The sequence below is a fragment of the Hemicordylus capensis genome, chromosome 1 (genome assembly GCF_027244095.1).
Source record: "Hemicordylus capensis ecotype Gifberg chromosome 1, rHemCap1.1.pri, whole genome shotgun sequence".
In the NCBI taxonomy this organism is placed as follows: Eukaryota; Metazoa; Chordata; class Lepidosauria; order Squamata; family Cordylidae; genus Hemicordylus; species Hemicordylus capensis.
Window position 1 is genome coordinate 297169422 of NC_069657.1, and position 15576 is coordinate 297184997.

The following is a 15576-nucleotide window of genomic DNA, read 5'->3' on the forward strand; positions in this document are numbered from 1 at the left end:
GCGAACCTCACAGGAGAGGCTATTCCATAAGAGGGTGCAAATATCTAACACAGACATTTTGAATTTCAGAAGAGGAAACTTCCCCAAAATGAGGAGTATGGTGAAAAGAAAGCTGAAAGGGTAAAACACTTTGCTCCAGAGTGCATGGAGTTCACGCAAAACCATAATACCTAAGCCCAGTTAGATTGTATACCCAAAAGGAGGAAAGGTACCACTAAGTCCAGGAGGATGCCAGCATGGCTAACAGGTACCGTCAAGGAAGCCATAAAACGGAAGAAGATTTCCTTCCAAAATTGGAAGGCCTGTCCAAACGAAGAGAACAGAAAGGAACACAAACTCTGGCAAAAGAAATGCAAGGTGACAATAAGGGAGGCGAAAAGAGAGTTTGAGGAACATTTAGCCAAAAGTATCAAGGGGAATAACAAAAACTTCTTTAAATACATCAGAAGCAGGAAACCTGCCGGGGAGGCGGTTGGGCCATTAGACAATGAGGGAGTGAAAGGGATTATTAAGGAGGATATGGAGGTTGCAGAGAAGCTCAATGAGTTCTTTGTGTCTGTCTTCGCGTCAGAGGATACTGAGCATATACCTGTTCCTGAACCAGGCTTTTTGGGGACAGAGGCTAAAGAAGGGAGTCAGATAGAAGAGACAAGAGATGATGTTCTAAACTGTCTGGAAAAACTAAAAACTAACAAATCACCAGGGCCGGATGGCATCCATCCAAGAGTCCTCAAAGTACTCAAATGTGAAATTGCCAACCTCCTTGCTAAAATATATAACTTATCCCTGAAATCAGGCTCTGTACCGGAGGACTGGAAAGTAGCAAATGTAACACTGATTTTCAAAAAGGGATCCAGGGGCAATTCAGGAAATTACAGGCCGGTTAGCTTAACGTCCGTTCCAGGCATATTGATGGAAAGCTTCCTCAAGGAAAAAATTGTAAACCACATGGAAGAACAGGCCCTACTGGGAGTGGACCAGCATGACTTCTGCAAAGGTAAATCTTGCCTCACAAACCTTTTGGAGTTCTTTGAGAGTGTCAACAAGTGTGTGGATCAAGGTGATCCAGTTGACAATGGGGCGATTCTCACGATCAACAAAAATTGGGCTAGCAGAGGCCCGAGGATTTTTGGATTGACCGTAATTTTTTAGATAGAGGATTTTTGTTGACCGTAAGTACCACCGGGCTTGCAACCAAGCCCGGTGGTTCTTGAGCGGGTAACCTGCTCGAGAACCCCTGGTAAAAAGCAGGTTTGTGGAGCAAGTGCTCCAGCAAACCTGCTTTTTAGGATCGTGAGTAGCCGTGGCGTGCCTTTGCGCCATGCCTACTCATGAGTAGACCCCCAGCTGGGAGGTGAAAAGCCATCTCTTGGCTCCGGGGGTCTCCCCAGTATGCCCTGCGCTAAGTGGCCCCTGCTCCCCCCACCCCCGCCAGCTCCGTCACGGAGCCAGCAACCATGTGGGCGGGTGATTCGGCCGCCCAGGGCTCCCTGCCCGCTCATCTGTGGGGAGAGCGGGCTTTGCCCACTCTCCCCGCAGTTGTTACAAAAGCGGGTCTCCTGGATCGTGAGACCTGCCTCATAGTATATCTGGACTTCGAAAAAGCTTTTGACAAAGTTCCTCAGCAAAGACTCCTGAGGAAACTTACTGTAGCAGTCATGGGATAAGGGGACAAGTACATGTGTGGATTGTTAACTGGTTGAAAGTCAGGAAACAGAGGGTAGGGATAAATGGAGAGTTTTCACAATGGAGGGAAGTAAGGTGGGGTTCCCCAGGGATCATTACTGGGACCGGTGCTTTTTAATTTATTCATAAATGATCTAGAAGCAGGGGTAAGCAGCGAGGTGGCCAGATTTGCAGATGATACCAAACTCTTTAGGGTAATGAAATCCAAAACAGATTGTGAGGAGCTCCAAAAGTATCTCTCCAAACCGGGTGAGTGGGCGACAAAGTAGCAAATGCGGTTCAATGTCGGCAAGTGTGAAGTGATGCACATTGGGACGAAAACCCCAACTTCAAGTATACACTGATGGGACCTGAGCTGTTGGTGACTGACCAGGAGAGGGATCTTGGGGTCGTGGTAGACAGCTCATTGAAAGTGTTGACTCAATGTGCGGCAGTTGTGAAAAAGGCCAATTCCATGCTAGGGATCATTAGGAAGGGGATTGAAAATAAAACTGCTAATATTATAATGCCCTTATACAAAACGATGGTGCGGCCACACCTGGAGTACTGCATACAATTCTGGTCACCAAATCTAAAAAAGGACATTGTAGAAAAGGTGCAGAAGAGGGCAACCAAGATGATCAGGGGCCTGGAGTACCTTTCTTATGAGGCAAGGCTACAACATCTGGGGCTTTTTAGTTTAGAAAAGAGATAACTGTGGGGAGACATGATAATAGAGTCTATAAAATCATGCATGGTGTGGAGAAAGTGGATAGAGAGAAATTCTTCTCCCTCTCCCTTAACACTAGAACCAGGGGTCATCCCATGAAATTGATTGCCAGGAAATCTAAGACCAACAAACGGAAGTACTTTTTCACACAACGCATAATCAACTCGTAGAATTCTCTGCTACGAGATGAGGTGACAACCTGGATGGCTTTAAGAGGGGTTTGGATAACTTCATGAAGGAAAGGTCTATCAATGGCTGCTAGTCTGAGGGCTATAGACCACTTCCAGCCTCAAAGACAGGATGCCCCTGAGTACCAGTTGCAGGGGAGTAACAGCAGGAGAGAGGGCACGCCCTCAACTCCTGCCTGTGGCTTCCAGCAGCATCTGGTGGGACACTGTGCGAAACAGGATGCTGAACTAGATGTGACTTCGGCCTGATCCAGCAGGGCTGTTCTTATGTACTTATGTAAACACTGAAAAGGCCCTCCCCCAGTAGCCACCCACCTCACTTAAGAAGATCTTAAGATCCGAGTTGGGACATATGCGGCAAGACGCTCTTGGGTAGCCCAGACCCAAGCCATTTAGGGCTTTAAAGGTTAAAACCAGCACTTTGAATTGGGCCTGGAAATTGACTGTGCAGCTGATGAAGCACTTGTGTAATATGATCAGAACATCCAGTCTTGCAGCCCCTATTTTGTGTCAGCTGTAGTTTCTGCACCATTTCCAAAGGCAGCCCAGCATACAATGTATTGCAGTAATCTAAGCGAGAGGTTACCAGAGTATGAGTAACTGTGGCTGAGCTATCTCTATCCAGGTAAAGTCACAGTTGGCATATCAGCCAAAGCTGATAAAGAAACCACATGCGCCGCTAGCAACAATGCTGGATCAATGAGCACCCCCAGACTGTGAACCTGGTCTTCAGGGGAAGTGCAACCTCATCTAGAACAGGCTGAACATCATTCACTCGGGCAGAGGGACCACCAACCAACAATACTTCTGTCTTATCTGGATTGAGTCCCAACTTGTTCACTCTCATCCAGTAAATTACTGCATCCAGGCAATGATTCAAGACAGTCACCACTTCACTTGCACCTGATGAAAAAGAGAGATACAACTTAGTGTCATCCGCATACTGATAACACCTCAGGCCAAATCTCCAGATGACCTTTCCCAGTGGTTTCATGTAGATGCTAAACAGCATGATGGGGGTGGGGTGGGGGAATAGAACCCTGTGGAACCCGAAAGCATAACTGCCAAAAGGCTGAGCTGTAACCTCCTAGCACCATCTTTTGGAAATGGTCCTCGAGGTAGAAGTGGAACCACCTCCAAACAGTGCCTCCTCACCCAACTCGGCCAGCCTATTCAAAAGGATACCATTATCAATAGTATCAAAAGCCACTGAGAGATGAAGAGAATTACCAGGGTTGCACTCCTCCTTTCTCTCTCTCTGCACAGGTCATCCCACAGGGCGACCAAAGTAGTTTCTGTTCCTAAGCCAGGCCTGAAGCCTGACTGAAATAGATCAAGATAATCAGTTAAGAGTGTCTGTAGCTGGTCAGCCACCACATGCTCAAGCACCTTTCCCAGAAAGGGTATATTGGCCACAGGCCTATAGTTGTTCATATCCTCTGAGTCCAGGCTGGGTTTCTTTAGGAGTGGTTCCTTCAATGGAGCTGGCACCAGTCCCTTCCTCAATTAGGCATTTAGAACCTGCTGGACCCAGCTAAAAATTCCCTCCCTGATAGATTTAATAAGCCATGAAGGGCAAGGGCAAGAGCGAACGTGGTTGGAGGATTTTCTGCTGCTACAGCAGAGTGTGCAGGCATGTAGCCCCAGGACTCCATAATCACTAGGAATCATAGAAAGCTAAAAAGGTGCAAGGCAGAATAGCACTCCTGTTCCTTTAAGAGTTGCATTGAAGAGGATTTAAATGCAGATTTTAAATAAAAACAACACTATCACCCGTGATATTTTACAATATGGGGGGAAAGTACATTATTATAACAGATGGTATTCTGCATTAAACAAACTTGTAATTACATTTTAGAACATACCCTTCACTGTATAAAATAAGATTTGCAGTCAAATGCAATAAAACACATTAGTTAATGTTTTCTTAAAGACCATCTGTCAGTATGAATCTTCTGTTTCTGACTCCTAACAATGCAAAAACCAATGCTCCTCATCTCTTCACTTTTAGCCTCAGATTACCAAATGTTATAGGTCTCTTGACAGTGGCTTGATTCAGATGTAATGTCAAATCTTAGTGTGTTCTCTCCCAACTCCCCTTCACCCCCTTTTGCATGCAAGTTTTGTCCTCCATATTCTGGGTTCTGCTAGTTACAGGGTCCTTCCAGATGGTAACACACTATGTGAAATGAAGAGCTTCCGCACAAGATGCAAGTGAGAGCTTAGTCACCCTCCATACATTCCTGCAGGCTTGAGTTGTCATTCCCAGCAGGATCTCTATGAGATCCTGTTCAGATGGCTGGCAGGAACCTTGCATGATTTTGCAGCACCAGCTCTTTCTTTCCCTTACTGACCACCCTTTTTATTAGTATTTTTCTAGCAGACAGGGGAAAGGGGTGGAATATTAACAGAAAGCAAGTAAGCTCTCGCTTCCAACTTGCACACAAGCTTCTCAAATCTCAGAGTTTGTTGCCATCCCGAAGAACTCATAGTTTGTTGGGGTATCTGAATTGTCAAACTACATTTAGCACAAACTTGCAAACTATGCATCTACAAATCCACTTCACACCATGGTTTGGGGACAAGACTGTAGACACACTTGGCCAATTTCAGTGTTATTGAAAAAGTGCCTGTAGGATTTATATTTAATCATAGCACAGCCAATTAGGAGTTGTCAAATTATTGTGGGTAATAATTTGAATGATAATTTGAATAATAATTTATATACTTAATTCACTTAGCCGATGTGTGGGGATGCGTGCCGGCCAGCGTTCCAGCCAATGAGAGGGAGAGAAGCCATGCAAGAGGCAGAGAGGGAGGCAGCAGACAGGGAGAATGGTTGGGGTGTTTCGACAGCGCTGGGGACTGTGGAGAAAGGGGAGAGGAAATAAGGGGAAAGCGCTGCCCTGAGGAGGAAGAAGGGCAAAGCCAGCGGGGAGAGGAGGCTGGGGCTGGGGGGAGAACCAGTGGGGAGGCGGGGCAGTTGGATGAGGTGGTGGCTGGGCCGCCAGGAAAAGGAGGAAACAGACCAGCTTGAAAGCCGGCCAGAAACCGCGGGTGGGGGAGCAGCCTGGCAGGGAGGGGGCGAGAAGCGGCCTGGTGGGGAGGGGGGAATGGCTCTTTCTTTCTCCCGCACATAGTGGCTGGGAGACTCTCATCCCATCACAGCTATGTTCAAATCCAGGATTTTCCTCCTCATTGTTTCATATATGTGCTGCTTCAACAAAAGCATGGCATTTCGGGCTCCTTTTAATATGGAGTTGCTGCCCTTGGGGAAACTAGCCTGACAACATGGTGGAGAATATGGGTGCCCCAGGTGGTGCCCATGACCCCAGTTTACAGGACATCTGGCTGGGGTGGCTCAGCAAGCCACAGCGTGCCCAGGCTATAACCCCTGCTAACTTGGCAAAGAGGCACCTTTTAACGTGGTGATTCTCTTATTTAGCAGGAGGAGAGTAACTGGCTCTATCCACCCACAGCACAGCATCCCTCCAGTGACTGTTGCTGGTGTCTATCTTATGTTTCTTTTTAGACTGTGAGCTCTTTGGGGACAAGGATCCATCTTATTTATTTATTATTTCTCTGTGTAAACTGCCCTTAGCCATTTTTGGAAGGGCGGCATAGAAATCAAATCAAATCAAATCAAAATCAATCAAAAAATATAGAGCAGCAGCAGCAGCAGCTGATACTGCAGCTGGCAAAGCAACAAAAATCCCTCATGGAGCAGCTTTTCCAATCACAGCAGCAGGACCAGGCTCACGTGCTTCAACAGGCCATCAGTTTCCTGCGTTCCAGCTCAACAGCACCTACAGTACCTCTGCAGAACAATTGGGTGGAATTGTTATACGTCCACATCCTTAAATGTTGTCAGATGATTATCTAGAAGTCTAATTCAACATGTTTGAGATATTTGCCCCTGCCCCAAGTTGGGGGAGGGGGTGGTGGCCATCCTTTTCCTTTGTATGGCTGGGGCTGCCGAGGAAATTTTAGACACCAACACTGTCTAAGGCCAACAACTACCCCCAAATCAGGTTGCCCATTCTTAGCACCCTTAACATTTTAGAGGAGATGTATAGACAATAACTCAGAGAGATAGCATATACTCCTAGGACAAGCCCTTGGACGGTGGGGGGAAAGGTTATGGGAAACTATCTGCACTGGCTGAACAGATACTGGAGCTGAAAATCTTGGAACCATTCTCAGTAATACTTCCTGTGGCTGCCTACTACAGTTGACTGCTTTGCCACCATACCTCCCACTGCTCTGGAGGAGACCATTTCCTTGATGGAAACTTGCAAGGCTGCTGCCCCTCAGTCATGTTGCCCCTGCTGACATGGGTGGGGCTGCCAACCTTGGTGGATGCTGAACTCCTGAGAATGGCCATCACTCTTTGGAAGGGAGAATCTGCTCTGTTCTAGCACTGCCATGGCCATCCAAGACATCTGCTCTGGTATGTTCGGCCTATGGTTAGTTGGGCTACATTAGGAGAATGTACATGGAGTCCAAGCTCTTCTAGACTTGGGGTCTAGATGCACCTTAGTTTGACAGGGAAGTGGGAAGCCCTTGGATGAAGTGGGAAGCCTTTGTATGATGTATCCATGGGATATCCACCCATATGGCACTGTGAAATTTAAAGCTTTTTCCTGTTTAAAGACAATACAAATAACAGTTTAAAGAAACAGTTTTTATTTAGACTCACACAAGCCAGGCAACAGAGGTCTAGTTAGTCTTCTCTGGATTCCCTGCAAAACCAGGCCCGGATTATCTTCGCACAGTACGCAGTTACAACTGTACAGCAAAAACATGAACTGGACTCCTACACACTACAGGTATATGATGCACAAAAGTGGAGGCACGACTGGTATGCCTTCTGTGTGTGGGCACAGTTCCTCAGCTTTTGCATATCCTCCTACTACAGTGAGATAGGCCTGAGCTAGCCTTTGTACTGCAAGGGACAAAGCCATGGCTTAAGACTCACTGTCTTGGTGTTCTCCCTCATGAACTTCATTTCCTTAAAAGGATCCAGAGATACCAAGGACCAAACTTCATGCCTTGAGTTTTACACCAGGTCTGGGTCATCCTGAAGACGCATCCTTTATGGACATGTCTACCACCCCCAGACAACAGCTTGGCCAAAAGTTTCAACCAGACTCTAAAATATACACTTAGGAAGTTTGCAGCCAAGGGACTCTAACAGTCACCCCTTGGATGTTTGCCATGTGTTACATCTATGAGCAGTGGAATAAAAGAGACAGGTATAAAAAATAGAGGCAGCAGAAACGGATTAAAACCCACTATTTATATTTATTTGATTGCTATACCGCCCTTCCAAAAATGGCTCAGGGTAGTTTACATTAACACAAAACTAAAATCAATTAACTATTAAAATCAAAAACTGTAAAAACAACATAAAGCCATTATTAAAACAATTAAAACAGTTTGTAAAACCCTGGAAAACTAGACCAAACCTTTACGGTTTAAAAATAGTTTAAAAACCCTGGAAGGCCAGGCCAAACAGATAGATCTCATTTATACTTAAAAAAATAAAATAAAAATCAGTGAACATTTTCTCCTCTTCACTGTCCCTTTGTCATTTTTTCCTAACACTCTGGGAAAGACTTGCTGCATTAATCCAGGAATCTTTGAATAAGGATCAAGCCTACTAGCTAGGTATGTTCTTAATTTTAAGGGACCCTTTGCTCAAGGACATAAATCCACCAGATGATGTATACCACCATCATTTGTTTATTCTTGCTGGAAATTGAATTTGAACTAAGTATCTTCTGTAGCATTCAGTTCAAATACCCAGACTTGAGGATTGGATCCACTTATAGGTGCACCATTAACCACAACCAACAATTTTTCAGTGCTAAAAGCTGAGGGAGAGGAGCGGAGGAATGCATTCTTCCAAGAGCTGTAGAGCAGATTTGAGCAGTCAATCAGCATGCCAACATGACTGATTCTCACTAGAGTGAGGCTAATTAAATATTCCATGCATCACAATTATATGCATTTCTTTTCAGAAACAAGTTTAGCTTAGAACTTTTGTTTTTTTAAATTTGTCTTGATATTTGTCTTGTCCTGCTTTTATTTTTATTTTCCTGCCTGTGTCTACTGTGGCTTTCTTTTTGACTGTTAGTTGGCAAAGAGGGTGTGCTATTTTTATAAATGCAGGAACGGGAGGAATCATGGCAGAGGGTTGAGATTGAATGAACAGATGAAAGAGTAAATTGTTCTTAAAAATGAAATAATGTCAGATAAAATTACTACACAGCTTACTACACAGCAAGGGTACTCTCTTAGTGAAGCCCTGTTCACATATTACATTCAGTTAACATACAGCAGTAAACTTCCTATCTGTATCCTGCATTTACAGTTATTCACACAAACACACGTGCATCTGCACACTTATATGCACATATCTTCTGAAAAAGGCTTGAGTCTACAATCTCTAATTGTGTACATCCCTGACCCATTCAACTGAGAGAGGTGTGTGCATGATTGGGGTTCGTGTGCAGCATGTAAAAGCAAAGGCAACAGTTTCCCATGCATAATGTTAGTGAGCATGCTAATGAAATAGTAAGCATGCCCAGTATCACCAACTGAAGCTGTGCATTCTTTTTCACCCACAGGAGTAATATGATTTTACAACTTTACATTTCAACAAACTCTAAAACAGAGGACATGGAGCAATGTGTCATTTTATACCCACTTAGGACTAACTTGTAGATGTACAATCTAATTGTTCTCTAAGTACAATCTAATCTATTGTGAAAGAATTGCAAAGATGCAAAAGAGATAGCAAGAACAGAACATGCTCAGTCTTTCAAGTGTAGCCACTGCCCTTATTCCCTGGCACAAATTGCTACAGTCTCCCCAAAACATGTCACCTTAGCAAAATATGGATGCATTCCATTCATTTTATTTTGCAGACACCTTACAAGGATCTCAAGCTCAGATTGGAGTGCATTCATTTTTGTGGGGAAGAGAAAGAACAGCAATTGTTCACCCACAGTCAGAATTTTTTTGTTTTGCATTCAGATTTTATAAGCGTGCAGAATCTCATATAGATTTTTTCTCCAATAATTATATTTAGAATTCTCCTGAGTCAGTACTGAAGGCTCCCCCTCCCTCCACAGTCGCCCAGTTTCACAGCTGCCAAGAGAAACCAAGAGCAAGAGGACAGAAGTGGCTGATAGCTTGCAAATTCTCTCTCTCTGGGTTACATAGTGAGGAATACTGGACTCCACTGCAGTAAAACGTGAGAGAACAATCCAACATTTCTGCCTGCTCATCTATCTCTAGATGGGGTAGGATGGAGGACTGGGTACACTTGACCCTGTCTGCACCACCACAATGCTTAGAGGAAGAGTGCAGATGAGCAAGCAAAAGGTGTAGGCAGCTGGGGAAATGAATCCAGCATTTTTCCTCTGAGTGATACAGTGGGAAATGTGCCTGGGGTACCATAAAGGCTGCAAAAGCAGATGGGAGGGGCTATTAAGTAGACAAGTTACTTTTTAATGGAAATCTGCAGGAGTGATGTAGATGTTGCAAATCAGGCATTCCTGTGTTTGATGGGCAGTACATCAGAAACATGTGCCTGTCAGAAATTCCAGCATCACATGAGGGTTTTCTAAAAACTGAAGTCTGCTGGGCTGCAGTGGATGTTGCTAAATCTTATGAAATGTGACTGTCAGCATTTCCAGCATAATGCCATACAACTGATTGTTTTGAGGCAAATTTAAAATCTACATCTTGGCCAGGAACACCCCCCGCCCCAATTCATCACTTAAAAACAACCCCAAAACTTATAAGGGTTACATTGTAAGGTTAAGTCACTCTGCTCTGCACTCACATCTCACATTCCATTAAGAGGGCAAACATCACAACTTAAACTCCCATAAAGGATACACAAACACCCTTTGCTACACAGAGTAAGTATGGATGATGGAGCCATGTTTCTTGTAACTGCAGAGGCTGCAACTACATTTGATTAGTATCACTTCTTATCTGAATGAATTCTACTATTTTCAAACATTTTATTACAAATACAGTCAGACATACACACAAAAAACACAGGTTATATTTCACGTTTTAAAGATATTACATTAATGTTTACATGACACACTGAATTTTATATAAATTTCTTTACAGAAATAGCCAAAGGCATGGCAAAACCAAGCAGTGCTGTGTATTTTCTATGTAAATAGAAGAAAAATATGCATAATGAGACATGAAAACAATCCCACTCTTTGAAATTCTAAACACTAGCAGGGAAGTCACTGCCTTCAGATTTCAAAGAACTATTGTCCTTAATGCCATATTCAATACAAGTATTCTTCATTGGCCCACAAGTACCTACCTACTGCCTGATAAACACGGAGCCTCCAAAATGGAAGCCATGATAGTTCTACAATTATGGATGTTTCAATATATGAGACTATTATCATCTTCTAGTTGAATCTTTTGTTTGATTGCCACAAATGGCACAGAATGTTGTAACTGCAGTTGAATCTTTAAAGCCGAAGACCATCATGGCTGAGAGTAAAGGGAGTAGTCTGGGGGACCCAACAACATTTGAGGACTCAAGCCTGAGAACCCCTGCTTTAAACTATGTCCACATTATGGCTAATGCCAAATAAACACCAATCACTGATTTATTGTACCTGGTCCCTTTGTGTAATTATGTTAAACAGAGCTCGCTAATTAAATGTTTAAGTCTTAGCGAAACAGTGGGGAAATGCTTGACTAACAAGCAGAAGGTTGCCGGTTCAAATCCCCGCTGGTACTATATCGGGCAGCAGCGATATAGGAAGATGCTGTGAAAGGCATCATCTCATACTGCATGGGAGAAGGCAATGGTAAACCTCTCCTGTATTCTGCCAAAGAAAACTACAGGGCTTTGTGAGCACCAGAAGTTGAAATCGACTTGATGGCACACTTTACCTTTAATAACCACTTAGGGTTTTTAAAAAGTGAATTTTTAAAAATTGCACATGCAGAGGCTATGTCAGCATGTACTTCAACCTAAGGAAAGGACCTTATTATTTAATGAATCTTACTCAGTGCAATCTTTTTTGAAATCTTCTCCCCCTCCTTCCCTGCTGTACTCTTGAGCAAGCTGTACTCTTGCACATCTTTTGAAGGAAGACATTATGTATTCTCCTTGGCTTCATAGCTTTTCACTTTTCAACTTTAAATTGCAGCCTACTTCTGGGCCATCCAACAATTTGTCTCACCTATCTCATTTTCAAGTCCTACTGTGCCTGTGTGCTAGAGAAGGAACATTTTCACACCCAAAGCCCACATACCTAAGTTTGGTATTGTATACAACATGACATCACTGCTGCTCAGACAGTCAGTGACATTAGCTGCACCACTTTAAAGTTTTAATGGTCATAATTGGCACACATACAACAAAAACTAATGTTTTTCACTTTTGATTGTGTTTTAAATGGTTTACAGTACCAGAGTCTCATCAAGTGCACAGCTATTTATCTTTGAAAAACATCATTTCTCCTGATGTGATGTTACTTATGCCCTTGTATTCAAAGTATTGTTTAACAAACTATGTAATCATTTCAAAGCAATCAAGAGCTAAATAAGTATTAGGATATAACCATAATGCAGACATGACAACACCCATCAAATTTGCCTCAAAAAATCACTTGTCTGGTGGCATGTTAGAAATTCTGACAGGCATGTATTCTATTATTTGGAATAAAATGTTTGAAAACAGTAACCTCCCTATAGTTTTATATGTTATATTCCCATCCTCCTTATTCATGCCATTGCAAAGCACCAGCACTTTGTCATTTTATATAACTTCTGCATCTGTTGGGCTGGATTTTTGTTAGTCTGGCCAACAAAAACGCTACTCTGTGGTTGGAATTTCTGACTAAACCTGCAGGGAAAACTGTTGCATTTGCTTTTTAGTTGCTCCACTGGCTGCTGCCAGCCACCATTTCCCCGCTTTAGCCATGAATCCAACAAAAATCCCAGGTTGGCAACGGCAACCAGGCAAGTGATTAGGGAGGAGACTGTACAAGTTTGTCTTTCTACACTCCTTAGAAAAGTAGGAGCATCTCCAAAATTGCCAGCCTTATAAGCAGCTGATAGGGCATTTAGGATAGGGCAGCCTTCTCCAATCCTATTCTGAGGCCAATACAGTAATTATGTCAAAAGGTACATGTATGATACAATATATATATTCTGAAGGTCATTCCCAGATTCACAAACCCCACCCAGTATTAATTATTTATTATTATTATTATTTTGTATTTATATCCCACTCTTCCTCCAAGGAGCCCAGAGTGGTGTACTACATACTTAGGTTTCTCTTCACAACAACCCTGTGAAGTAGGTTAGGCTGAGAGTGAAGTGACTGGCCCAGAGTCACCCAGCTAGTATCATGGCTGAATGGGGATTTGAACTCGGGTCTCCCCGGTCCTAGCCCAGCACTCTAACTACTCTATCCTCCCTTGGATGAACTGCATAGTCCCCCTAAAGATAATCCACTATTCACTGTCTCCAGCAGCAGTTTGTTCCTTTGTTGGACTTTATGAAGCCTTCAGAAAAGCAGAGAGGCTCCAGATGCACCTGCACACCAGCAACCCAGTTTGTTTGATAAACTGCTTTTTAAGGTCTCCCCCAAATCAATTATGTCCCAGATTCACATACGTCAGCTACCTACCGTAGTTTGCTTGCTTTAAGACTTTCTTTTGGAACTAAAAAGGTGCAAAGTGGTCAAACAACGACAGACCCAGTTTATTCCCTTTGATAAGCTACTTTTTATGGCGACAAAGTGCAGAGATCCTAGAGTCACATGATACCCCAACCCCGTAGTTTCTTCCAATCGATAAGCTTTTATGACTAAAGCAGAAGATCGCCAAATAACAGACACGCGCGGCTTTTTTCCTCTGATGAACTACTTGCTGCAATCAAACATACGACATGCATAACTCATAACATGCATAGATTGTGAGCCCTCTCCACCCCCAGCACAGTACCTGCAGTGACTGTTGCTGGCGTCTGTCTTATGTTTCTTTTTAGATTGTGAGCTCTTTGAGGACAGGGATCCATCTTATTTATTTGTTATTTCTCTGTGTAAGCCGCCCTGAGCCATTTTTGAGAAGGGCGGTATAGAAATCGAATAAATAAAAAAATAAATAGCCCGACTCTTTTCCAGAGAACCGAGCCTGCCTGATCCTCGCTCTCCCGCTATAAATAGCAGCCGCATGTGATTGGCTACGTCTTGTACTCGCGAGACAGGCGGGCTCGAATAGGATTCTGTTTTTGAGTCCTGTTCCAACTTCCTTCCTTGTAGCGTCACGGCAGCGCGGGAAGGCGGAGAGCGAAGAGAATCGCGCTGCGGCTCGCTAGAAAAGAGGGGAGTAGGAGCGCCTGCTCACCCGGTGGCCGCCTCCTTTTGCTACCCACTGTGTGGTCTATAGGTTTCTTTGGCAAAAATGCAGTTTTCTAGGAGTAATAGGCGGAAATTGGCAAGGCTTGTGGGTGATGGACAAGAGCAATATCCTCATAGCCTTCAGTTCTACCTACAGCCTCCTACTGAAAGTATCTCTCTTGCGGAATTTGAAAGTCTCGCTGTTGACAGACTTAGATGTAAGTAATAATATGCAAGGGAGTATTTGGTTGTGTGTGATTTTCTAGCGTGGTCTATGCTGCGTTTCTGCGAAATTCTGCTCTGTAGAACTTAACTTGTCATCAGCTCTCTTCCCCCCCCCTCAAACCCAACAAGGTTATAAGTTATTTATATATTGCTCTTCAACAAGAAGTTCTTAATATACAAGGATGATTCCTTGTTCTGAAAGGGCTCACAATGGGGGGGGGGCAGAAGGCAAATACCAGCAACAGCTACTATTTGGGGGGTTGAGTAGGGATAGTTGCTGTTTCCCCTTACATGGTGATTCTCTTTATTGAGCAGAGGGAGAGCATTTCTCCAGTCGTTGTTGCTTGTGTCTATCTTGTGCTCTTTTTTAGATTGTGAGCCCTTTGGGGACAGGAGACCATCTTTATTTATTCTCTATGTAAACTGTTTTGTAAACTTTTGTTTAAAAGTTTTTGTTATTGAAAACCAGTATATAAATATTTGTCTACATAAATACTACTACATAGTTGTAGTAGTAAACCACTTTGGGAACTTCTGTTGAAAAGAAGTATATAAATATCATATTCATAAATAACATATTCATAAACAATAGAGCCACCACTTTGAAAAGAGCCTCTTATTTCAGTTAGCACAGGGTTGATACATTTAGTGTTTCCAGTATAGCTGTCTTTATCTCTTATATAGGTTTGTTTATAACATACTTTCTTAGGATTAGGTTTCTATATTCTGTGGCGTGCATGGATTTGATATTTCACTGACATATTTCAAAGCTAGTATTATCTTTTCTTTACAGTACTTAAAGTAGTTGAGAACCTGGGTGTGACTTATGTGAAAGGTACTGAAAACTATAACAAAAAGCTGGAAGTAGAACTTCGAAAACTTAAATTTCCATTCAAAGTAAGTACAACAGATTAATACATCCTTGGCTATCTGAGTACAAACTTTATATTTTGTGTGTCATTCAAGAACTGATTATTAGGAGAGGATGGAAGATTAAGAAAAAAGTACTTGCTGGCAGCTTCTGGGGTCCCCTGCCATGCCAGGTCTGCACTAGGTTAGTTCAGAGGCCTCTGGGTCTTAGCATGTATTGCTGGTGTTTATCATCAGTGTTTACTGATGCAAGGCAGAGGGTGGTTTCTGAGCCTGTTGCTATTTGAACTAGAAAAGGGGCATCAAAACTCAAAGGGGCCAAACTTTCCACCTGGCAGATGCTCAAAGATTTCTGCCACTTTTGATGGAGGGATCAGTGATTGGACCCTAAAAATAATCCTTGTTTGTCTATTTCAAAGTATTACTGTTTCATGTTTTGCATTCCTAAATCACTTTAGGAACACCATTATCCTCTCATAACAGCAGCAACAACA

The 15576-nt window shown here is 43.2% G+C and overlaps 2 protein-coding genes across 3 annotated transcripts in view; one reads left to right on the forward strand and one right to left on the reverse strand.

The window, feature by feature from the left end:
- Positions 1 to 13787, reverse strand: part of RAB23 (RAB23, member RAS oncogene family) — a 57579-nt gene extending 43792 nt beyond the window's left edge. The window contains exon 1 of the mRNA XM_053286495.1: positions 13593 to 13787. The gene's annotated coding sequence lies outside the window, so the exon portion shown is untranslated. The remainder of the gene's footprint in view (positions 1 to 13592) is intronic.
- Positions 13788 to 13875: 88 nt separating this feature from the next.
- The window catches only part of PRIM2 (DNA primase subunit 2), a 138704-nt gene continuing 137003 nt past the window's right edge, over positions 13876 to 15576 (forward strand). For both annotated transcript variants that reach the window (XM_053286498.1, XM_053286499.1), the window contains exons 1-2: positions 13876 to 14205; positions 15006 to 15109. In XM_053286498.1, coding sequence (XP_053142473.1) covers positions 14052 to 14205; positions 15006 to 15109 — 258 coding nt within the window. In that variant the 5' untranslated portion in view covers positions 13876 to 14051. The remainder of the gene's footprint in view (positions 14206 to 15005; positions 15110 to 15576) is intronic.